This window comes from Sardina pilchardus, chromosome 17 (genome assembly GCF_963854185.1).
Source record: "Sardina pilchardus chromosome 17, fSarPil1.1, whole genome shotgun sequence".
NCBI lineage: Eukaryota > Metazoa > Chordata > Actinopteri > Clupeiformes > Clupeidae > Sardina > Sardina pilchardus.
This window is the reverse complement of record NC_085010.1, coordinates 11,835,256-11,860,533: the sequence shown is the minus strand read 5'-3', so window position 1 is coordinate 11,860,533 and position 25,278 is coordinate 11,835,256. Positions and strand designations below refer to the sequence as shown.

Sequence of the window (25,278 nt, the reverse complement as noted above, 5' to 3'; positions counted from 1 at the left end):
CTTCTGACAATTGATCTTAATTCCTTAATTAAAAAAATGAGTAAAAATCCAACTGCTAATTAAGGACACCAATTTCCTTTGTGATTGAAGAATGTATCGTAAATAGATAAATGTTCCTTAAATACAACGGGCATACTTATTTGACCCTTATGTTAAATTCCCATATGAGCAGGAGGATGTGTTTAATATGTTTTTATTTTTAAAGGCCAGCTATTTCAGACATTGAGACTGCAGGGGGGAATTACATCATCAGATTTTGAGATCTTTACATAGAAATGGTCTATACAGTTATTGAACATTGATAAATATGAGTTGATTAGGCCTATGACTTTTCTAAAGATATTTTTAGACCTTGATGGCACCTTGTGTGACCTCTGATTGTGGGAACAAAGGAAAGCGTACCAGAATGAACTGACAGATGAACTGGAGTATCGTTTCTGATTTTGGCTCTACCCTCTCCCTCGTACTGCTGACAGGTGTAGAGTCCAGCATCATTAGTGGTGACTTCAGTGATGTGCAGAGAACAGTTGGAGTTCAGATGAAGTCTCTTAGCTCTCTTACAGTGATCTGAGTTGGAGAGGTCAGCACAATCTTTGACCTTCCCAAGCATAATCAATTCAACTGTAATTCCAACATCATTGTATGTCCATGTGGTACTGGAGCAGTCAGGATTAACCACGTTATCACAGGACAGAGTGGCATTCTGCCCCACACTGGAAATCACTGTGGTTTCCCCTCTGACACCTGATATGAGAAACCTTAAATCAGTTACAGTTGATAATAATAAAATATGATATAGTTTACAGTTAAGCGCAAAAAATATTCATAACCCTGATGTTGATGATATTATCCTGACCAATATGTTTGTTCTGACTGAACATGACTTAAAAATCAATCATTTGTGAGTGGTCCAGCCAGAGTCCAGACTACCCGTCAATAAAGGGAGCACAAGGTCATGGCGAATAATTGTTCCTGTCTCAAAACTCAGATTGCATGGAGAGGCTTGGCAGGTATTATAAGAATCATTTTGAGAGTAACAAAAATATGTGTCCCTTGATTATTGAATTGATGGACATATCATTTTTCATAAAAATGTTTAAAAAGATTAAAAAAACTTTTTAGATTCCATGTTTCTACCACATTGTTTTACAACCTTTTGGGATGTGGCAGAACAAACATATCGGTCAAGAGAAAATCATCACTAAGTCAATATTATCAAAGGGGTATGAATAATTTTGAGCTTAACTGTATGAAACACTAATAAATAGTGGATGCAGTCCTTTACTGTTTTTCCATTCACGTCTAATGGTCTGTTCATCATTTATAGATGTCAAAGTTATAAATGTTGGCGTGAGGTCATCAGAGGTTTCGGTACACAGTTCTAACAGGAAGCACATAAGTGTGATTACTGCTATGTATGAACCCTGGGAGGTGTCAGTGCTAGATTATTTATGTACATCGAGAGAATGTACAGTATGTGTATAGAGTTGTTACAGAAGCACAGAAGTGTAGGGCTATACACAAGGCAGTATTGTATTTGTCAATACAAAAAAAGTATTTTGTTGCAGGCAGATCAGACAGTTGTCCACTACTGTAGGACTTCTTAGACCCTTAGGTAAAAATTATGGTGTCAGTCACATGTATAACTCGGCCATGTGGTCCTGAGTCCAGCAGATCATAACCAACACTATCAGCACACAGGGGATGGATGCCATCACCTTCATCATCCTCTCCTCTTCTCTGTCTTCTGTGTGTGTGTCTGTGTGTGTGTGTGTGTGTGTGTGAGTCAGAAAGATTGCGTACAGAGCTGGTAGCTGAATGGGACTGCAGGCTCAGTGTGTGTCTTTCTTCTGTGTGTGTTTCCTGTAAATGCAGTATGTGACGTGTGTGACGATGTCCAACACCCCCTGTTCCTCCTATGATATTTGTGGTGCTGAGAGCTGATAGCAGAATACACACATTTCAGAATTGCCTTTCAAGGACTTGATGTAAGAGTAGTGAGATGAGTAGTGGCTTCTGCTTTTCTTGGACTATGAAGGGCCAATATTTTGGGGGGTGAGGATGTTGGTACAGAGCAGATAACAGATGCAGATACAACATGTTGGTTTTGTTTGAGACACTGTTGTGTGAGTTAACCACAGATAAACATCATTGTGACTGTCACTGTTGTGTGGGGAGATTAAAGATACAGATGAAGGAGCGGCGCCAATTGATGAGATAGAAGGCACCAAAACGCCTACTAAGTACCCCCACCCAATTATGCCCAATGTAAATGTACGGGACCTACCAGGGATTGGGACCGCAGACTTCAAAGCAAAGACCTACATAAAAGATGTCAAATCCCAAAACTATGACTTCTTTATTATAGTCAGTCAAAGCAGATTCAGTGAGCATGACAAAATGCTGGCAAAGGAGAGAGAGAAAAAAAATTACCGTCCGTTCAAAAATTTACCAAGATGTAGCAAATGCTGAAGAAAGAGGAGTGACTGAGGGTGAGACTCTCCAAAAAATAATTAAAAAAAAAGAAAAATGTGAGAAAAATCTCATGGATCTCAATTCTCCTCCTGTCTTTATTTTTAATCTCAACCAAGAAACTGTAGAGATTTGATTTCTCAGACCTCATAAATGCTCTGAAGAAAGATCTTCCAGAAAACAAGAGCAATGCAAGAGCTCTTATTACAAGTTCGTCTGTTTATTCTAAGCAGTGTCTTGAAAGGAAATACAACATATTAAAGACAGCAATCTGGGCTGTGGCTGTTGTATCAGCAGGTGTAACCTGCATTGTGTGGAACCACCGCGGTCCAGCCCTGCACACGCCCCGACTCCAACCTGCGAGACAGCAGCACCTCGGATCGGGAGTCGAGCGCGCTAACAATCCAGCTAAAAGCCCAGGCTACTACAGCTTTCATGCCAGCAGCGCTCTTGAAGCATCAGGGAGTGAGGTTTACTAACGTGCTACAGCATAGCTAACCAGCTAGAACCCATTACATAGGCATATTAGCAGCAGCCCCAGTGCCAGGTCTGTCATGTGACATTGTTATTGTAGCAACTTTCTTCACCACATGCTACCATTCCTTTGGTCTAGATGATAAATCCCATACAGTAAAGCTGGGCATGAGAGTAAACAAGCCGATACTACAGTATATGAGGTTAAAAAGTCAGCACTTGCTATTGCTATATAGTAAAAAATTTCTTACAACAAAAATGGCAGGAAGACTTGGGGCAGCAGGTGAGTGTGTCCTACTCCCTGGTGCAGGAAGTGTGGCAGCAGTTGGAATATCTTATGTTACCACAAAAGCTGTGCTTGGGGAAGGGTTGAAGGAAATGTATAAGGTAGCGCAAAAAGTGATTGAAATGGCTGAGCTTAAATAGGCTGAAGGATCTCAGTGCCCTGAGCTGCATAACGAGCTGCATAATGTGGCATGAAATTGATTTGAAATGCTGGACTTAGGTCACAACATCATGTTACTTAGACTATGCAAGTGGACTACTGTGTTTGTTTGTTTGTTTTTGACACATGTAAGTAAAGTATTTACATTATTGATTTACCAAATCAGGGACCTATCTTTGATTACTTACGGAATAAGTGGATGACATTACTTTGCGGTGGGTTTACTTCATCTGGGCCTTTAGCCCAAAGGTTCAACACTAAAGCACTTTTCCTCTTTTGCACGCACGCTATTTGTTTATCCACCAAATAACGATGTCCACAGACAAGGTACAGCATATTGCATGATTTTATGACAGTATGATGTATTGCGATATCAAAGCCAAATTTGTGGTTTCTGAGATCTCATTTAATCAAACCACAGGTACGCTACAGTTATAGTGCGGTTATAGCCGATAGAGGGCCGCAAAGTGAATGCAGAAGTGCTGTTCACCCTGGGATGAGTTGATGAACTGCTGAAATAATTTTAGAAACATTATGTTAAGGTACAACAAACTCTTTGATGTTGCTTTAAGGTTCTAGGGCCTTTAGCCCAGTCTATTGTTAGGCCTACAAGTAGGCTATCACACTGGTCTGGTTCATGTTGTTTTAATGGTTTTTCAGTGTTCCATTTGTGAATTAGAAAAAAGTAGCCTAGGCCTATAGGTTATTGCTTGAAAGAATGATTAAATTAAAATAGTTTTGGAACCAACACATCCTAAAGACTTGATTTCTTTTCACCGCACAAATGTCAGAAAATCCTAGTTCCTTCACTTATTTTTTTCCCACTTCAAGCACTGCTCATTGTATAACCTCGACTAACAGTTGGGAAATTACGGGTATATTCAAAAAGAATAGTTTAGGCTTATATTGAGAAACCAACAACATAAGTATTTTACACAGAACACAATTTTATTGGTTAGGATGTATAAGCTGAACAACAATTCCCTTATACACAGTATAAAAAGCTTTTCACAACAGTGTGCTGAAAATCAAAGATTATGTCTAACACAGCAGAAGTGATTCATTTTATACAAAATACCTTAAAAGCACACATTGAAATAAACTTTTCCAGAGGCACTACCATATGCTCCCTGATTAAACAAAGAAAATCCTTAATATGGTAAAACAAAATACATTTAATTGCATGTGTTCAAAGAAACATTGTAGATGAAGGTAACCTGCTCACTTGCATTGGCTAAATAACATGAGATTGTTACTTAAAGGGACACTTCACCGATTAGCATTAAGCTTTGTATCTTTAGAAAACCAGTCATGTTTTTGAATGGTCGTGCATCATTCCCTCAGTTTGCCTTGAGATGGGAGAAATACGGATTTCAATGTTGGACTTCCTGCTTTCAATGATGTAAAAATCATCATTGAAAGCAGGAAGTCCTATTCATGGGTTTCATTGAAATCCGTATTTCTCCCATCTCAAGGCAAACTGAGGGAATGATGCACGACCATTCAAAAACATGACTGGTTTTGTAAAGATACAAAGCTTAATGCTAATCGGTGAAGTGTCCCTTTAAGTCCTTCAATTTTATGCCACATTATGCAATGCATTGAGCCCCCTACAGAGCAGTTCAGGCACACTTCAGTCTATGTAAGCTCTGCCATTTCAATCACCTGTAGTGCAACCCTATACAGTTCTTTCAGCCCCTCTAAGAGTACAGATCGTGTGGTAGCAAAAGAGACTCCAGCTGCTGCTATGTTTCCAGCAACAGGAACAAGGCTGCACACTGACTCAATAATACCTGCTGCCCCAAGTCTTGCTACAAATTGTGACGAAAGAAATGTTTTACCAGCAATTGCCTGGACAAGTTTAGATTCTTTAACCATTTGTAGAATTGGCTTGTCTACTCTCATGCCCAGCTTTGTAAGGGAATTATCATCTAGACCAAAGGAACGGTAGCATGTGGTGAAGAAAGTTGCTACCATGGCAACATCACATGCTGCTGACAGACCTGGCACTGGGGCTGCTGCTATGCCCCCAGACACAACAGCCAAAGCCCAGACTGCTTTCTGGAATGTGTTGTATTTCTTTTCAAGACACTGCCTAGAGTAAACCGGCAAACTCCGAACAAGAGCGTCGCTTTTGCGATCTGGAAGATCTGTCTCCAGGGCACTTAGTAGTTCTGAGAAATCAAATCTCCCCAGGTATAATGACGAGATCAAGAAGACAGGAGGAGATCCCAGTTCCCTCAGATTTTCCTGACAATCATTTTTTATTTTTTGGAGAGTGTCATTCTCTGTCACCCCTCTCCTTTCAGCATTGGCTATATCTTGGTCAATCATTGAACGAATAAAGTAAAAATTCTTTTTATTTTTCTGAATTTCCTTTGCCAGCATAATGTCATACTCTCTGAATCTTTTTTCACTAACTATGATAAAGAAGTCATAGTTTTGGAGCTTGACATCCTTTACGTAGGTCTTGGCTTTGAAGTTTTTGGTCCCTATGCCTGGCAGGTCCCAGATCTTCACATTGGGCATGGTGGGATGGGGGTATGCTCTGATCTCCATAGTGGTCTCTGTCTCTCCAGTTGGTGCAGCTCCTTCATCTGTATCACTAAGACCCCTGAACGCATTGACAAAGGTGGACTTTCCTGCTCCAGCCGCTCCTGTTACAGCAATGTTGAGCACTACGTTATCTAACCTATCTACTAATTCTCTGGCTTTGGCAATGGCCCGCTCCAATCCTGGTTCATCAGCATGATTTAGTAAAGCGCAAACATCATCCTGTTGATCAGCCATGATCTAAAATGAAATTGTAACGTTTTATTGCATTATGTGTTGGTTCTGCAAATAAGCTATCTAGCAATGCAAGTTCAGTTCCATATGTATTTTCAAGACAAACAACACTGATGTTAAGAAAATCACACATTACTAAAAATGATTACAGGTCAAATGTGTATTTAAATGATGTATTATGCTTAGTTAAAGTAACATTGGACATATTTTGGTTTCCTGTTCTGTTTCAACTATCATAGATTCACAGGAAATGCTTATCTAAATCACAAATCAGAGTGGCATATTGCAGACATGAAGGCAATATACCATAGACATGATGGTAACAATGTATGTACACACTCACACACACACACACACACACTGATTGCATAGTTCTGTTTGCCAAAAGGCTAAAAGTGCGGTCTGAAAGAGTTTTTAAACTTACCGCTAGAGTTGAAAAACAATGGGTAGAAATGTGTCTTCAGTACATCACTGCAGTAGTGCCAGTGTGTGGGTGAACTGTTTCAGATTTTAAACCATCCAATGCCATGTAAAGGTGGAGCTTAGATCTGGGTGGGGTTTCTAACTGCTGTATATCGAATATTCAGCAATGGTTTTATCCATGTAGGTGGTTTAGAAAAGCATGTGAATAGCCTTGTGTAAGTGGCTTCTTTGTTGCCATAGGTAACTGTATCTCAACACCAACTTTCTTGACCTGTGGTGTTCCCCAGGGGTCGATCTAGGGGCCACTATTATTCAGCCTCTATATGCTCCCACTCGGAGAAATCATCCAAAATATATTGATTTCTAATCAAAGCTATGCAGATGACACAAATTTACTTAGCTCTGTCGCCAAACAACTATGGTCCCCTTGAATCTCTGTGTCAGTGTATAAAAAAAAATAACCAACCAAAAAGTTGTTACACAACCGCTGGTGACCGTTGCTACACAAGCGTGATATAGTCGCCCAAACTCTAAAGCAGCCAAAATCAAGATGGCAATGTGAACATTTGTTCTAGTTCCATAATGAAAATCTGTAAATCTTTTTGGGCATCAAATACCCTGCATCCTTGGAGGTGAAGAGGAGAGGGGCTATCCAACTTGTTATTTGTGTTCAAAAGCCAGCATCTATGATGGTATGGGTGTGCATTAATGCCTATGACATGGGTAGCTTGCATATCTGGAAAGGCTAAATCAAATCTGAATGACACATAATACTGGTTGAGCAGCATATGCTGCCATCCAGATATGTTTTCTTTTTCAGAGAGAGCTTGAATGTTTCAGGAAAACAATGTTTTCAAATGGAGGAGGGGCGGGACTGTCGAGCTCTACTGGCATTGTTCAAATCATGACTCCGTACACTTGGATAATCCTTCATCCAATCAAACCAACGATGTGGTGCATCTTTTGGACAAGCTAGTTTTGTGATTGGAGCCAAGGAACAGAGGAGATATACTGAATGTGCAGGTTTCCAGCCTGAGCTGCCGGGTGAAATCCAAATTCGTCGGCAGGTCAGGCAGGGTTCACCCAGCCTAATGTCAAACTGCATTCTGCACATATTACAAGTATGGCTCTATAGTAAGAAGAGCCCAGGTGTTAAAAATGGCCTGTCTGCAGTCTAAGCATCACATTTGATGCATAATGGAATGGATAGGAAACATGAGGAAGAAAGACTGTCAAACCACTGAAATCCTATATCAGGCAGGAATTGGACAACATTTCATTCTCAGAACTCCAAGATACTGTATCCTCAGGTCTCAAATATTTAGTGACCGTTGTTAAAAAAAGAGGTGAATAAACAAACATACCCATCCCAGCTGTTTTTAAACATATAATTGGTATTGAATTCAAAATGCTGTGCTTACACAGCTCAGCTAAATTGGACATATTTTGGTTTCCTGTTTTGCTTCAATTCGCATACAGTAGATACACAGGAAGTCACAAAGATCACAAGTATTATATGAGGCCAATGCACCATAGACATGATGGTAACAATGTGTGCAATTAATTTGTGGATCTGATGTCAACTTATTTCATACTTACTTTTTCTGGTGTTATTTTACTCAAATGTGGCTTTCAGATACTTCATGTAGGCCTATCACTGAACAAACAGGCACAATTCAGAGTATCAAAATGACTTCCAAGAACTTACGCAAGACAGTAAAAATAACAACTCTAAGACACATGTCTGCACAAAACCCACACGTGCCCTGCACAAACCACAAACAGAACTGAGAGCAGCTCATGTTGACTTCCTTCCTGTTATATCCATATCTGACTTTACTTCCAAGTACCAGCAAAAGACCCAGAGCGTCTGAATAAAGTCAGAAACTAGAGGCAACACATTCTCTAGATGTGCATGTGCATACTGTAGGTCACATAATTCATTGTCTCATTCATCAATATGCCATGAGTGAAAGTGGCAGATATCGCCATGGCTGCTACCAGTCTATGCTACCACTACACCACTGAAGTAGGCTATGATGTTTACAGACATTCCTCAGTTAGGTATGGAGGTGTCATGTACCTTGACAATCACTAGAGTAGCCAGAATTTACAGTGTGGGTGGGCCCAGAGAAAAGCAGGTGGGCCTTGCCCTAAACCCAGCTGTTACCAAAACAAGCCATTACAACTAGGCCTATTCTTGAATACACCACAGTAACACAAGTGTTACCTATTATCACAAGCAATGTTGCAAGCATAGCCTACCAAGCATAGCCTATCAGTTTTTGTCATGACAACTTAGGGCTAGAGCTAGAATTCAAATGTAGATACCATCAAGTAAAGTGTTACCGAGACAATGAAATCCACATAATCATTATTAATGTATTATTATTAACTATAAGTATCATAGTAGCCTTTATCAAATAGTTTGTATCATACAAGACCATGTTATATGAACTAATGTGTGATATTAAGAGACACAAAATGCACATTCTCCTTGAGCCTGTTTGTAGATAAACTCAAGGTCACAAGCCCAGTCAATGACATCATCAGTGTGAGACACCACAATGCACCCGACTGGGCCATAACTCATGACTGACCAGATGAGGACGTTTTGTGCTTAACAGTGAATATAGTTTTTCCAACACAACTGAACATGCTGTAGTGCAGTGTTTCCCTGAACAAAAATATGTTTTAATTTCGATTATACAGAGTTTTGATTATCCAACTGGGTGTGTTATTGGGATTTTATACATTTAATGTGCGCAAATATAATTTTGGTAATCTCACAACCTCTGCCCAGGCAACACTGTGTGAACCTCCTGCAATCTCTGGCGGCCCCTATATATCCCCGGACCCCAGGTTGGGAATCACTGATGTAGTGTGCTGTCCTTTAAGCATTAAAGAGAGACTATGTTCTGTGAGTTTCCGATCTAGATGACCTAGCACCTCAGCATATTCAGTGCTGTGAAAAATAAAACATAATTATTTATTTCATTATTCATCATTTAATTATTGTATTGTTTTATTTGTATGTCGCTTGGGACAAAGATGTATGCTAAATAGCATAACCTTAAACACACTTTTCCTTGCAAAAACAGAGCCTTTGCTCTACACTCTTAACTACACAAGACACGGCTAGGCTGTGCTTATAAGAATGTGTGAAGTAAGAAAACATGAATGACAGTAAACACAGGTTCTCAAAAGTATCCCAATTTATTTCTGTATGAATGGTACGTGATATCTAATCATTCTTTTTCATAACATAATAATTCACCCCCATGAATTAAGTGGAGTATAGACCCTTTCAACAACAAAAAACAAAAACAATGCTTTAGCTTTCTATTTTGTTCACAAACTACTTCCGCAGCATTAAGATAACATAAAGGAATGTTGAAACAGAAACCTTGTGGGAACAACTATGACACTGATAATAGAACTCTCTTAAAACAGTCTTTAATGGGGGTTCGAACCACAGCCATACATGTAAGGGATAATGTATAGAACGCCGGTCATTATCGGAAAATAATTCCCGACAGGATGAACAGAACCCCGACGTGCAGCGGAGAGGTTTTGCTTCGTCCTGAAGGGAATTATTTTCCGATAATGACCGGCGTTCTATACATTATCCCGCTTATTATACGTTTTAACAGGAGAGATTACGCACGCAGGCGCGCAACTAGGCTACTTGTTGTTTTCTTTTACTCGGCTATCAGCACACAATGTGAAGCTAATTCACTAATTCAATAGCCTACTCATCATGGATATCGCAAGTTCTTTTAAACAAACAAAACAGAAAGGATGGAGGATGGAGGCAGCCAGAGGAGTTATTCCAGATGAGCAATAACAAGGTACACAATTGTCAGAACGCTACAGCTGTTTAATGCCAGACGTTAAAAGGTGCGCTATAGAACAAAACTAAAGGTAACTTAGCCATAGGGCTGTGTAATGTTGTCTAAATGAGCAGGTCACTGTTAGACGTTGTTGTTGTTGTATTATTGCATGTGGATGTTGTTATGCTATGTAGCCTACTTTTTGCTGACCAATACACGAACCTAAAACCGAGAAACGGACAAATATTATTTAATTATATTCGGGCTGCGCGCTCCTGCTGATGAAAGAAGTAGGGTGTGTGCGCGCACTGTGCACTCTTACATATCCCCAAGCCTCATGCGCTCATAAAATAGCCTTTCAGCTAAGCGCAAATAATTTCCAACTAGGTTTTTCCTGGTCAGTGGCGCACTTACTTTCTGCATCCATATATTAGCGACTGGCGAGCTTTGCGCCGGACCACACCTCTTCTCTTCACTGACACACCCGTTAGGGCACAATATCATCTCCTATCTAGAGGACGTACATTTGCGCTGGAAAAATGAAGGATGGGCTGGCAGAGAATAGTAATTATAGGTTGCGCAAGTCGCGAAAGCTCATTGCGCAGTCTGCAAAATCGGGCCCTCGATGAAATTCCATTGCAACCAGCGAACGGCTTTGTTGCGGATTGATATGAAAGACGTGAATTAGAAGCACAAAACCTGTTGCCATTGACAGCGGTCATTATATACTTTCACCGGTGATTATGTAAGGGATAATGTAGGGCCTATAGAACGCTGGTCATTCCGGTTCGCCCTGTCGGTCCTTATTTTCCCGATAATGACCAGCCTTCTATACATTATCCCGCTTATTATACGGCTACTTGCCAAAACGAGAAGAAACTTACCACAATGTGTCTTTAGCAATGACTTAGCTACCGTTTCGTGGCTTCCGCTAACCAAATAAATAGTTCGCCACACAACGTGACTGTTTGAGAGGTTGCTAGGTAACGAAATTGAAATGACCTGAATTAGAAGCACAAACTCCGTTGCCATTGACAGCGGTCATTATTTTTTTCAGAGGTCCTCTATCAAGAAATAATGACCGGTAGAACGTTGGGAAATCCCATTCAAGTCAATGGGGCGTTCTACTTGCATTGTGAAGAGCCGGATAATAAGTAAGGGATAATGTATAGAACGCCGGTCATTATCGGAAAATAATTCCCGACAGGATGAACTGAACCCTGACGCGCAGCGGAGGGGTTTTGCTTCGTCCTGAAGGGAATTATTTTCCGATAATGACCGGCGTTCTATACATTATCGCGCTTATTATACGGCTACTTGCCAAAACGAGAAAAGAAACGTATCTCAATGTGTCTTTAGCAATGACTTGGCTACCGTGTCGTGGCTTCCGCAACAACTAGAGGAGTGAACCCGTTGCCATTGGCAGCGGTCATTATACCTTCGGAGCGATGATTATGCAAAAATAACTGACCATAGAACATTGGGGAGGCCCATTCACATAGATGTCGGTACTCGCCCATCTCTGAGCGAGGACTGTCCATGGAATGTGATTGTGTTCTAGTGGAATGTGGCCAGGACAGGCGATGCGAGGACTAGAGATGCAATGTGGGCGGGTACGGAGATAAAATAATTGTAACTTTCAGCGATGCGAGTGAAGCGAGTACCAAATCAGAATGTAGAATAGAGATGATTGACAGTTAACGGACATGTTTGCAGTGGGAAGTAGACTTGCGGGGAGCCATGGCAACCGACGCCGGCAGCAGATATTTTTTTCAGCCAGCGCTTTCGGCGAGAAGCGAGGAGCGATGGGCGATTAGCAACGTAATGGAATGCGGCATTAGGCCACCAGTTATTATATGTAATTTCCCAAGTAACCCGTCTTTGGTACAAATCGGGCCATAGAAATTCCGCATTAGGCCACCAGTTATTAGATATCATTTCCGGATCACCAATCCACGTCTTTTGAGAATACTCGTCATGCAGGACGTCGTATGGGTGTCTTCCTATTGGCTCATAGGAATCCCTCATGTCTTTCAGTGCTGCTAGTGGAACTCTACCTTCACATCTCCTGTAGAACACAATTTAGAATCTGACAAGAATACCATCAAACTTAAACAAGCAAACAAAACAAATCTGATAATTCACAATAGAAAATTGTACACAGACATGGGCTCACCATTCCAATTCCTCAAGAGGAACATGAAGGCTGTCAGGCGTTAAATAGAATTCAATCCAGTAGCCACGAGAATAAGCCTATCAAATCCAATATATTAGGAAAGATTTATTTTATGTAGTAATCACTTATTTTCTTATATCCAGTTTACTAAATAGGGATCATGCATAGTCAGAGACTAAACTAGACCTTCAGTGAAGATCTCCACTGAGTTTTTAGACTTGGCTTATTCCATGTCCTCCCGACTGGCCCCAATTATTTAAAATCGGACAATATATTGTTGCTGTTGGTTCTATACAACCTCTATGCATTACAACCATGAAATCAACAAACTAAATGGGCCAGGGAAAACAACTCTGTATATTAATATAAAAAAATAAATATATATAAATATACACTACCGTTCAAAAGTTTGGGGTCACCCAGAAAATGTTGTGTTTTCCACGAAAAGTCACACTTATTTACCACCATGAGTTGTAAAATGAATAGAAGATATAGTCAAGACATTGACAAGGTTGGAAATAATGATTTTTATTTGAAATAATATTTTTTTTCCTTCAAACTTTGCTTTCGTCAAAGAATCCTCCATTTGCAGCAATTACAGCATTGCAGACCTTGGGCATTCTAGCTGTTAATTTGTTGAGGTAATCAGGAGAAATTTCACCCCATGCTCCTAGAAGCCCCTCCCACAAGTTGGATTGGCTGGATGGACACTTCTTGCGTACCATACGGTCAAGCTGCTCCCACAACAGCTCAATGGGGTTTAGATCTGGTGACTGCGCTGGCCACTCCATTACAGATAGAATACCAGCTGCCTGCTTCTTCTCTAAATAGTTCTTGCACAACTTGGAGGTGTGCTTTGGGTCATTGTCCTGTTGTAGGATGAAATTGGCTCCAATCAAGCGCTGTCCACAGGGTATGGCATGGCGTTGCAAAATGGAGTGATAGCCTTCCTTATTCAGAATCCCTTTAACCCTGAACAAATCTCCCACCTTACCAGCACCAAAGCAACCCCAGACCATCACGTTACCCCCACCATGCTTGACAGATGGCGTCAGGCACTCTTCCAGCATCTTTTCAGTTGTTCTGCGTCTCACAAATGTTCTTCTGTGTGATCCAAACACCTCAAACTTCGATTCGTCCGTCCATAATACTTTTTTCCAATCTTCCTCTGTCCAATGTCTGTGTTCTTTTGCCCATATTAATCTTTTTCTTTTATTGGCCAGTCTTAGATATGGCTTTTTCTTTGCCACTCTGCCCTGAAGGCCAGCATCCCGGAGTCGCCTCTTCACTGTAGATGTTGACACTGGCGTTGTGCGGGTACTATTTAATGAAGCTGCCAGTTGAGGACCTGTGAGGCGTCTATTTCTCAAACTAGAGACTCTAATGTACTTATCTTCTTGCTCAGTTGTGCAGCGGGGCCTCCCACTTCTCTTTCTACTCTGGTTAGAGCCTGTTTGTGCTGTTCTCTGAAGGGAGTAGTACACACCGTTGTAGGAAATCTTCAGTTTCTTGGCAATTTCTCGCATGGAATAGCCTTCATTTCTAAGAACAAGAATAGACTGCCGAGTTTCACATGAAAGTTCTCTTTTTCTGGCCATTTTGAGCGTTTAATCATCCCCACAAATGTGATGCTCCAGATACTCAACTAGCTCAAAGGAAGGTCAGTTTTATAGCTTCTCTAACCAGCTAAACTGTTTTCAGCTGTGCTAACATAATTGCACAAGGGTTTTCTAATCATCCATTAGCCTTCTGACCCAATGAGCAAACACATTGTACCATTAGAACACTGGAGTGATAGTTGCTGGAAATGGGCCTCTATACACCTATGTAGATATTGCAAATGTCTGCAGATATTGCAGACATTTGCAGCTAGAATAGTCATTTACATTAGCAATGTATAGATTAGTTTAAACTTAGATTAGTTTAAAGCACTGTTTAAAAAAAACAGTGTTTTTCTTTCAAAAATAAGGAAATTTCTAAGTGACCCCAAACTTTTGAGCGGTAGTGTATATATATAAAAAAAATAACAATGACAGCCCTAAAACTAAAAACTTAATGGAGACAGTTACTTATGTTACATTCAGTTCAGTTACATTATAAAATCATAAACAAGGATCATTTATCTGAACAGAGGCCTACACACACTGTCTATTCACAGATCAGTTTAATAAACAGTTAGGCCTAAGTGGATTGTCTGAATAGTGTGATGTGTAGGCCAATGGTCAAAATCTATTACAAATAAAAAAAAAGGGGACACAAAAACGTACCATTGCGACGTACGGATACATGTGCCAACGGGGCATGTTGGGGTTGTTGATGATGATTGGATCCTCCAATCTTTCAACACAGTTCATGGCTGTCATAATGTTGGTGAGATAGTTAGTTTACTGCCCCTTTAGGAATGTTCATTTTAACAGGTATGTACAGAAATGCATCTACAGTAGGCCTACACATCCAGCTTCACATCAGATCACATTGCACAACAGTGTAAATGGAGACATCACATGAAGAAGACTTCAGACAATGTACAGTACATAAAAAAAAACCCACAACATAGATTTTGAAACAACACAGGCACAGGTTCAGTCAACTACTTATATTTAAGGAGGAGTTTACCGTATTATCCATGAAAATAATGTGCACCAATCATCAATCTCAATGGGGGAGTCTATTAGAGTTATTACAGTGAGGCCTGGTCTTTGTATGTGCACGTGCATGACATCATCCTTTGGTGACTGTTTGGTGGTACGTTAGTCTTCATTACATTTAACCGCAACATCACATGAAGAAGAATTTAGACAGGAAGTGAGATGTACAGTACATGAAAGACACACAACATAGATTTAGAAACGACAAAGGCTCTACACCAGGGGTCTCAAACTCAAATGAGGAAATATCAAATGAGGAAATATTTTCCTCTCATAACTTATTCAAACCTGGCAAAAAAAAAAAAAAAAAAAAAAAAAATTGGATTTTTGCATGAAAATGTCAAAAGGCTTGAAAGTGGTCAATTACGGACACTGTCATAACGATTACCACGGTCACCTCCAGCTATGTTGAGCAGAGGGTCGAAGCATGGTATGCTTAGTGGACACTATGCGCAAAGACGCATAGCAAAGACAGACTATGCGCAAAGACGCACCCTCCATTCGCGCCGGCCCGTGACTATCACATTCACTGTCGATCATATAACATCAAAAGGCAGACATTCTCCTTCAAAATCAGAACAGAATTCATCACACGTAAACTTTTATTTCAACATTTGAGCCTGCATCGCTTCCGCGACATTGAAAACTTTGTGCAGCGAATTGTGGCTTGAATATTAAGTACTGGATGTACTAGTGGTAGAGAGTAGCCTACACATGAGATTTGTCACCATACTAATGGCTCTATGGCTCTATAATCTGTTTTAACCAGTTGTCGAAATGAAAAGTACCCTCAAGAGCAGAATTGCATTATTATTTGGACTCCGGGTCGGAATTGGGCTGGGCCCGGGTGACCCGCGGGTCGGGAGTTTGAGACCCCTGCTCTACACATATCAATACACATTCATATGTAGGCTCAGGCTGACCGTAAAATAGACTACGTAGGCTGACAAGCAACAAACAGGATACATTCTTATTTGCTATATGAAAACCATGCTACCTGCTACGGGTTTATATGGTCTTACCTTGCTTGCGTGCCCACTCATGTGAGTCCTCAGCATACTCAGGAATGAAGTCCTCAGTACCGTGATATATGCGAAAATAATCGGTAGCCTTGATGATAGCTCCACCATTCTGCTGCAACAGTCTCCTATCAGACATAAAGTTAAAAGACAAGTCAGTGTAAGTAAACATTGGCCTCACAAGTTTTCATTTCAGCTTCCTTTTCCTGTCACCGCCATTATGTTTGGAAGTCTACTGAAACATAAAATGGTTATATTTGAAGTCTTAATAATTTCTCTTCATCTTAACGAGATAAACGATACACACTCTGATGGAGGTCACCGTTATTAATATGCCCGACGTGGTTAACTTGTTTAGTTTGGAAGAAGAAACGTAGTTAGCTCACTTTCTCGTCTGATATTTTCTGACAACTTGTACATAAAAAAAAAAACTTTTTACTGTGCTTCGCGCGATCTTCCCGTGCCTGGCAAACCCCTGAGGATGTACATGGTCCCACGATTGCGTCTGATTTGCTCCATCATTATGATAATCTCCAGCTATTTTTCTGCTCGCAACTGAAGTCCAGTACCCCTGGTTGCAGCTGACAGATCGAAGTTGGGCTTAATGTGGGGAGGGGCTGAGCGCAAAAAATCAACACGTCATCACCCGATAACCCCTTTGCCCGTATATGTAGGCCTACCTGTTTTTTTATAGTGTCTCTACGGCATTCAGCTTTATTTGTGAAGGAATAATGTACAACTTGTGTCCTCTTTGAACTGCATGCCCATGTTGATGTATAATTCCGGCACCATTCCTGCGGAGTGCATCTCTGGGAACCTGTAGCCTCGCGTTCTAGAAGCTGTGCTGTTTACCACTTCTTAGCGGAAAAAAACATCAGACACGATCAGCAAGCACAGGGCATATGCTATAGCCAATAATCCTTAATTACATCCAGTAACATAGAAATAACGTCTTATCTTATTTTATCTTATCAATGCATTACTGTATGTCTAGCCTACCGGTATTTTCTTTACTGTTGTAGCATAACTGTGGTGCGAGTCCCAAAAGGCAAATGCAACAAATCAACCTCTTCAGTAGCATTTTTCAACCTAAAATCTATGGTCAACAACCATATGACAGGCTATGCTAAGAGTGGAGAACATAATATTGGCTTAGTCGATTGATTATGTACAAACTTTGAATTCTGTGATCTCTTTTTTTTTCCAAAGGCATTCAGAACATTTTTGATGATATTAAATGGTTCCTAGAGTGTTGTAGATATTGTGAATGTGGATGATACATGTGTGATTTTTGAATGTCAAAAAAGTTGCAATTGGTGAATAAACTCTTTTGAGAGATGAATAAACTCTATTTCTGAAATGTCAGAAGAGGTGGATAAACTGCATTTACTTGTGTTTAGCCTTCACTACATCTATGGACCACCATTGAATCCCATGGATCATCTGTTGGCAATTTAGATTAATCTATTTCCTACTGTACCACTACGCAGTGTTGTCAATAATGATGTTGAGGATCAGCCTTTAGTATCTCTTGGATAAATTGTTTTGGATATGAGACAGGGGATGCAGTGGATCCAGACATGCACTTCTTTGTCACATACATTTGATTTCTTTATTTGAATCCGTCAATCAAATTTCTTTACAGAGAGGAGTCAAATATGTTCAGAGATGATACAGCTTTGACATGCAAGAGTACTTAAAACATTGCCTACTATGCCACACAGCAAGACTGCCTATCACAGCTGATAAACAAGATCCACATACTGTGGGAAGAGTCATTGACAGGCCTACATCATAGGGAGCATGCAAATATGGACACAGATATTTTGTTTATCCTTAATGTGCTCATGTGTTGGGTATTATACATGAAATTACCTGTAAAATTATTTGAGCCATGACTTCCAAATACCAAAGTTATTAGTTTACAGTTGTATCTACATTGATGAATGAGACTTAACAATGGCTGATATTTCAAAAGTTTGGAATAGTAGCAAGAGTCCACGCACGCCCACAGGCACACACGCACACACACACACACACACACACACACACACACACACACACACACACACACACACACACACACACACACACACACACACAGTTAACCTGCTTCTTATTCCTTGTGTAATCCCTATGTTCACTCTTTATCTGGTAAGACTGTAGTATCAGCAGTATGATACCCGCAACTAAAGGGAACAATGATGAAGGATGTACTGCCCTCTTGTGGTGACATGGTGTACATTCAGGTGAACATTGAGACAATTCATCCCTGAACTTTGATGGCTATACATTGAACTGTTCAATATATTTCAAAGTACACACACATGGAGGCACCGCCAGAGGTTGAAGGGATGGGGACGAGGAAAAAGTTGGAGTTTTTGCATCCACCCACAAATGGGAAAGGCAAAGAACAGGAGGGGAATAGGGGAGAATCTAATGTTGAGTCTGTTCTGGTGTTGATTTTCCATTATACATATTATAATCAACTAGAAGTAAATTGACATATTTTATTTACCTAGTGGACCAACTGTAATAAAATAAAATAAAATTAAGGTGTTTAGGGGTGTTATTTTGTTTGTTAATTAGTGTTCACAAACAACATAAACTGGCTTCAGTAATCGGTGAAATGCCAAATGAGTCACTAGTTTAATAACTGTTATGTTTACAACCCGTTAGATCTGAGCAACTCTTATCAAAGCAGATACAGAGTCCTTCAAACACAACTTCCTGACGGCTTCTGTCTTGTGTTTACAGTAATCACACACACCATACACATACGCGTGAGTATAAACAAACACGCACACACACATGCACACACACACACACACACACGCACACACGCACACACGCACAGAGAGTTGCTTCCTTGACAGGGAGAGTCCTCAGAGCACTCCTCCAGAGAGTACTCGTCCCTCCACCCATCCATCCTCCCTCTCTCTCTCTCTCCCCCTCTCTTTCTCTTCCTCCCTCCGTCCCTGCCTCCCTGCAGGAGAGTGTGCAAGGGTGTGCTCTCCTCCTCGGCCTGTAATTGACTCCAGCCGTCTGACCAACATGTTATTTCCTACATGCTCTGAGAACAGCAATTAAAGGGATTAGCATTAAGCTTTGTATCTTTAGAAAACCAGTCATGTTTTTGAATGGTTGTGCATCATTCCCTCAGTTTGCCTTGAGTCCAACATTGAAATCCGTATTTCTCCCATCTCAAGGCAAACTGAGGGAATGATGCATGACCATTCAAAAACATGACTGGTTTTCTAAAGATACCAAGCTTACTGTAATGCTAATCGGTGAAGTGTACCTTTAAAGGGTTGGGATGGGGTGTACTGACAAAGATCACACCCACAGTCGTCAACGCCAACCACTGAAAGAGCTGTGAGGGGAAATCTGTGTGTGTACTGTATGTGTATTGTGTGTGTGTGTGTGTGTGTGTGTGTGTGTGTGTGTGTGTGTGTACATGTACATCTGTGCAAGCCTGCATGCATAAACGTATGTGGATATACATATGCATGTGTCTGTATTAACTCTGTGTCTTGTCGCTCTTCTGGACGGTGGCATAAACAGCACTGGAGTACTCTGGTCCTGTGGCTGGTCTGCTGCTGTTCTGGTCCTCACCACCGGATAACTGCATGATGCAGTAGGTCACAGCAGTGTACTCAGACTGATTCTGTAAACAAACAACATATAATAATATCAAAAATGAATACTACCCTGACAAACATTTACAGGATAAAAAAATATGAAGGCGTGACCACTGATCGCAAAACCTTTTTTAATGCTTATAGATGCTGTTAAGATTTAAATTCAGTTTAGATGCACTCAGTTTCATAGAAAATACACACTTGTGTCATTTAACATTAACACCATCGACACAACCATTGATCAACGATCAACAGCACTGCTAACCGATCTCCTCTGTCTATCATCATATTAAGCCCACCCCATGCTGGATAAAGGGTTGTGATTGGTTCCTGAGTTTTTGGTGATTCAGAAATGGAATTTAATGGGAAGGTGGCAGAGATGGGGGACTCGAGTCTAGTGACTTGACTCGAGTCAGACTTAAGTCGCCAGATTGAGGACTTGTGACTTGCTTGATCAACAGTGAGAAAAGACTTGACTTGACTTGGACTTGCTACTCATGACTTGAGACTTGACTTAGACTTGCATGCAATGACTCGACAAGTCATTGTTGTCTTGGTTAATTGGTGAATGATAATAATAAAAACTATTTTCGATTGGATATTTCCTGTTGCATGTGGGCGAACCTGGCAACCTCTCTACTAGGTGCTAGGTGACGCGCCCGCCATCTACAGTAGAGCGGTCGGGGTTTAGAAAATGGAAGCTTACCAGTTCCCAAAATCATAACATTTGGATTTAAAGACTATTCAACTCAACAAAAGAAACGATTCGCCGAATGCAAGGTGTGCAGCGCAAAAATATCCGACACATCCAGCACCACGTCAAGTTTTTTCCGCCATTTCCGACTACACAAAGAAAAGTAAGAAAATGTCTCTAGCTAATTTCACATTATTTTTAATCTAACGTGAGCTGGCAGCTAACATCCCATCTCAATCAATCAAACGTGACAAGAGCTTACTGTTTGCATCACATTAAGTTTTATCATGTTGACTTAGTTTCACATTGATCCCGCCTATCAAATAACAGACAATTTGACTGAAATAGCCTACGGTAGCCTATCTGAAAATCACTCAGAGTGCGCAAACCTCCTCCAAGCGAACACATCACCTCCTCGTGCATCCATCCATAACTTTTTGAGTTATCTTGCGAACAAACAAACAGACAAACCAACAAACCCCGATAAAAACATAAACTCATTGGTGGAGATAAAAACTTCGAAACGGTCTTTGTCCCGACGCACATAGCCTAATTGTTGACATTCTCGATAATGTCGAGGGGAAGCTGAGACAGATCATGCATGACTGCAAGTAGGCTACTTCTTTGCGTTGAGAGTAGGCTACAGATGTGATGGATGTTGATGGATGAATTGGGCTTGCCCATCCCTGGTCTACCACATCAATGTAGCTGTTAGTTTGTTAGCGCTAGCTGCTTTTATTTTTGTTAAATCAAAGTATAACAGCCAAACGACATGCACAAACCCTATTACTGTAAATGTATAAGTATATGAGAGATGTATGACATAAATGAGAAATGGGCCACTTTCAAGAGTAAATTGTAGTAGCCTAACATAGAAGTGTCTCCATTTCATTTCCGTATGGTATTTATTAATGGAATATTATGCAATGAAAACATGAGCTAAACACACATACACACACACTCTCTCTCTCTCTCTCTCTCTCTCTCTCTCTCTCTCACACACACACACACACACACACACACCCTCTCTCTCTCTCTCCCCCTCACACACACACACACACACACACACACATTCACAACATACAGTATGAGAGAGTGAGGCCTTTTTGAAGGAGTAGTGGACATAGAAGTTGTATTTGTTCAAGTTCATTCCTTCTTGCACTTCTTTGTATTTTGTCTTTTGCAACACATAAAAAAAGGACTGTCTTTTGCAACACATCGAAAAAATGGTTGTAAATAAAGGTTTGCTGCTGTTCCCATGATAAACTACCGTGTTGAGTACTCTGTCTGGTAATTTGGTACACCAGCCTTGTAGTCGTTCCTAGTAATTCTGATCCTGCTGGTCCTAGTGAGAATTTATAATTATTCTTTAGCCTTATATCCCCTTCTTCTATTAGCCCTTTTGTGCAAAGGAGGGCTACATAAAACTTAGGCTGCCGTCTCTTCAAGTTTTAAGACGGTTGTCTTCCAGCTTATTATATGACTTGACTTGTGACTTGCTTGACCTAAGCTATGACTTGACTTGACTTGACTTGACCTAAACTATGACTTGACTTGACTTGACTCGACCCTCACAAAAACGACTTGGGACTTGCTTGAGACTTGAAGGTTAAGACTTGAGACTTACTTGAGACTTGCATATGTGTGACTTACTCCCATCTCTGGAAGGTGGCTGATTGAAGTGCTCACAGATTTATCTTGGTTCACCCAGACTAGTTAAAGTCAGTCGTTCATACAGTATATGTTATAAAATTTTGTATTAATGATGTCTGTGAAAAGTCCATGTGTACTCACTGCTGTGTGCTTTGTCTCTCGACCAGCATCTGAAATAGAACATTAACAGATAGAAGATGTATAGAATTTATAGCATATAGCCACTCTACAGTAGGTGCAGATTGTTTACAGTGTTGCCTGGGAAACACTCACGTGTCCTTCTCTTGTACATCACCACAATTATCAATGCAGCAGCCAACAGACCAAGTGGGACACCAACTCCAGCTATCAGAGGAACACCTGGGGTGACGGAGGAAAGAAAGAAATAGATATTGTTGAGAGATAGAGACAGAGGAGACGGAAATCCTAAAAGGACATGCCCACACCATTATTGCATAAAACTCAACAAGAGTTGCTTCTTTCATAAAGATGTCAGATTCCTAATGTACTCAAAGCGACACATAATATAACATGGTCAGTAGAAGATGGGGACGATTGAGCTGGTTTGAACGTCTGTGTGGAAAATAACATTTCAACAAACACAAACAACAAATCACATTCACATTCATGCTGTACCTGATGAGTCTGAGTTGGACGGGATGTCCATTGATGTCTTTGGTGTAGAGGATTTTGGTACAGAGGTTGAGGAAGATGTGGAATTAACATCTGTTTTATGACACAGTAAAAGGCTATCAGACAGTTGATGAATAAAATCAGGATGTTTCGAATCAATAGTGTCTCAGTTAATTTCGCACAACTGCAAATAGTATACTGTAACTACTGTATCTCAGACTCAGGGAGTATTTAGAGGTTAGAATATTGGAACTTTGGAAGAGGGCGCTCTGGACATCTGTGAACATTTGTGTGGTCAATAGAATGTTGGTCAGATGAAACCTAATTCAACTCGTGTAATATTGCTGATAGTAAGGTATGCATTCAGTCACAAAACTCCATGCCAGTTAGGGTGTTTTCAGGCCGGCCAGAACAGTGCCGGTGCTGGTTCCCGCACCAATTACACTGAGAACCAAAGTGCTTACAGGTGAACTTTTTAAGTGAACCTGTGATGCGTCATCGACAGGGGGTGTTGGCCACAAAATGGCCATACAAAAGCGGATGTCACTGCAAGGAAGCCATCACAGCAAGCACACACGTTTTCTATTCTATTTATTTTGCCGCGTATTACATGGATGAACCTGCTGACGTGTACCTTGCTGACGTGTACCTGCTGACGTGAACCGTCACGGTTCGCTTAGAAAAAAACACGTTTTTCTTGGTTCACATTGGGAACCAACTTTTCGGGTTCTGATTTTTGCCGTGAACACGTCGGCCAGTTCGGCACCGGCACGGTTTTCTGTCGGCCTGAAAACGCCCTTAGTGTGCTGTCAAGGAAAGGACGTAGAAAGGCGTTTTCCCACCAAAAACGAACCTGGTGTTGAACTGGTGCCGTTCAGAATTATTTGAACCGTGGTGCTATCTAGTGAACCAGCCTGCATTTACACCAGTCCTGAACCGAACCAAGGATGCGTCATCAACAATGGTTAAAGCAAAAGTTAATGAGATGCATAAACGGGAGAACGATATGACCAGTTGCCCCAAAAAAGGGCAGAAACTAGCTATTTAAAATGCTAGTCAATGTCAGCAGTGCAATGCTAGTTGAATCGTTTTGTTTACTCATAGCAACAGTTGACATGGACGGAAAACTCATGCTTTTAGCCTTCTCCCCTCTGAATTGTGCAATGACACGCCCACTCCGGTTCGCAGGAAAAAACAAGTATTATTTGGTTCGACTTCCGATTTTCCGGATTTTGTTTGGTGGAAACACGACGAACGGTTCAAATGTTGGTTCGGGAACGGGAACGGAGCCGGTTCTCTGTCGGTGGAAAAAGGCCCGAAGATGAGTGTACAAAACATTCACTGTCATTCTTTTAAATAATTCCACATTCAGGACAAGGATATCATAAGGATGTCAAAACTAGATGTCTTCCAGACAACTTAACTAATAACATTTTACTCTGCAAATAGTAGTAGCAATAAAAGTCAACTTTATTGTTGATGGCGTTTGGTGTAGTTAGCAAGCATCTTACCCTTCCCTACAGTCAGCTGGCATTTCCAGTTAGTTTTATTGCGGTATGGATCTCTAAGCTCCTCAGTCAGTGTGATGTTACAAAAAGATCTTGATTTGCTCTGGCGGTGGTTGTTTTCATTCCCCCTGTTGTCCACCCAGCTCAGACGGACTCCTTTATCTCTCACTGATCCTCCACAGTGGTCGTATGTGTGCAGGACACAGTGGAGAGTCACATGACTTCCTGTCTGCTTCTCAGTCACTTTGGGGGGACATTGGGGTAATGTAATGACCTCATCAGTATTTGAGACCTTTACACAGAAATGGTGTATACAATTATTGAGCACTGACAGAGTTAATCACCATGTGACTTTTCTGATGATTTGTTTTAGACCTCTGATTGCTGGAACAAAGGAAAACGTACCAGACATTACTGCTAGATGAACTGGAGCATCATCTCTGATTTTGGCTCCACCCTCTCCCCCATACTGCTGACAGATGTAGAGTCCAGCATCATTAGTGGTGACTTCAGACTCGGCCTCTTAGCTCTCTTACAATGATCTGAGTTGGAAGGGTCAGTACATTCTTTAACCTTCCCAAGTTCAACCAATTCAACTGTAGCTCCACCACCACTGTAATTCCATGTTGCATTGGAGCAGTCAGGATGAACCACATTATCACAGGGCAGAGTGGCATTCTGCCCCACACTGGAGAACACAGTGGGCGTTTCCCCTCTGACACCTGATATGAGAAACCTAATATCAGTTAGCCTACAGTTGGTAAAAGTAAATTAGACTTTAGTTTACAGTTAAGCCCAAAATTATTTGATTAGGGCTTCGGGCTTACAACTGAAAGGTTGCCGGTTTGATCCCTGACCAGTAGGGGAGATGT

General features: G+C 40.9%; 2 protein-coding genes across 2 annotated transcripts; both read right to left on the bottom strand.

Annotated features, from left to right (window-relative positions):
• Positions 1-4,908: 4,908 nt before the first annotated feature.
• Positions 4,909-7,049, bottom strand: LOC134062079 (interferon-inducible GTPase 5-like). The gene is made up of 2 exons (XM_062517952.1): positions 6,603-7,049; positions 4,909-6,184 (listed from the first exon to the last, which is right to left on the bottom strand). The coding sequence occupies exon 2, from the start codon at positions 6,179-6,181 to the stop codon at positions 5,030-5,032; it is 1,152 nt and encodes a 383-aa protein (XP_062373936.1). The 5' UTR covers positions 6,182-6,184; positions 6,603-7,049; the 3' UTR covers positions 4,909-5,029.
• A 2,749-nt stretch (positions 7,050-9,798) lies between these two features.
• On the bottom strand, positions 9,799-16,857 carry LOC134062080 (NEDD4-binding protein 2-like 1). Its single transcript, XM_062517953.1, has 5 exons — positions 16,717-16,857; positions 16,281-16,405; positions 14,878-14,966; positions 12,611-12,687; positions 9,799-12,502 (listed from the first exon to the last, which is right to left on the bottom strand). Exons 1-5 carry the CDS (start codon positions 16,797-16,799, stop codon positions 12,103-12,105), a joined length of 774 nt encoding a protein of 257 aa, XP_062373937.1. The 5' UTR covers positions 16,800-16,857; the 3' UTR covers positions 9,799-12,102.
• Between the last annotated feature and the right edge of the window lie 8,421 nt (positions 16,858-25,278).

What these genes read in the sequence shown, in the direction of transcription:
- LOC134062080 (XM_062517953.1), bottom strand. Translation starts at nt 16,799, where the DNA reads ATGATGGAGCAAATCAGACGCAATCGTGGGACCATGTACATCCTCAGG. An exon ending in GGAAGATCGCGCGAAGCACA is followed by an intron (nt 16,406 to 16,716) that starts GTAAAAAGTTTT and finishes TATGTCTGATAG; the next exon opens with GAGACTGTTGCAGCAGAATG. An exon ending in TGTATCCGTACGTCGCAATG is followed by an intron (nt 12,688 to 14,877) that starts GTACGTTTTTGT and finishes TGGATTTGATAG; the next exon opens with GCTTATTCTCGTGGCTACTG.
- LOC134062079 (XM_062517952.1), bottom strand. Translation starts at nt 6,181, where the DNA reads ATGGCTGATCAACAGGATGATGTTTGCGCTTTACTAAATCATGCTGAT.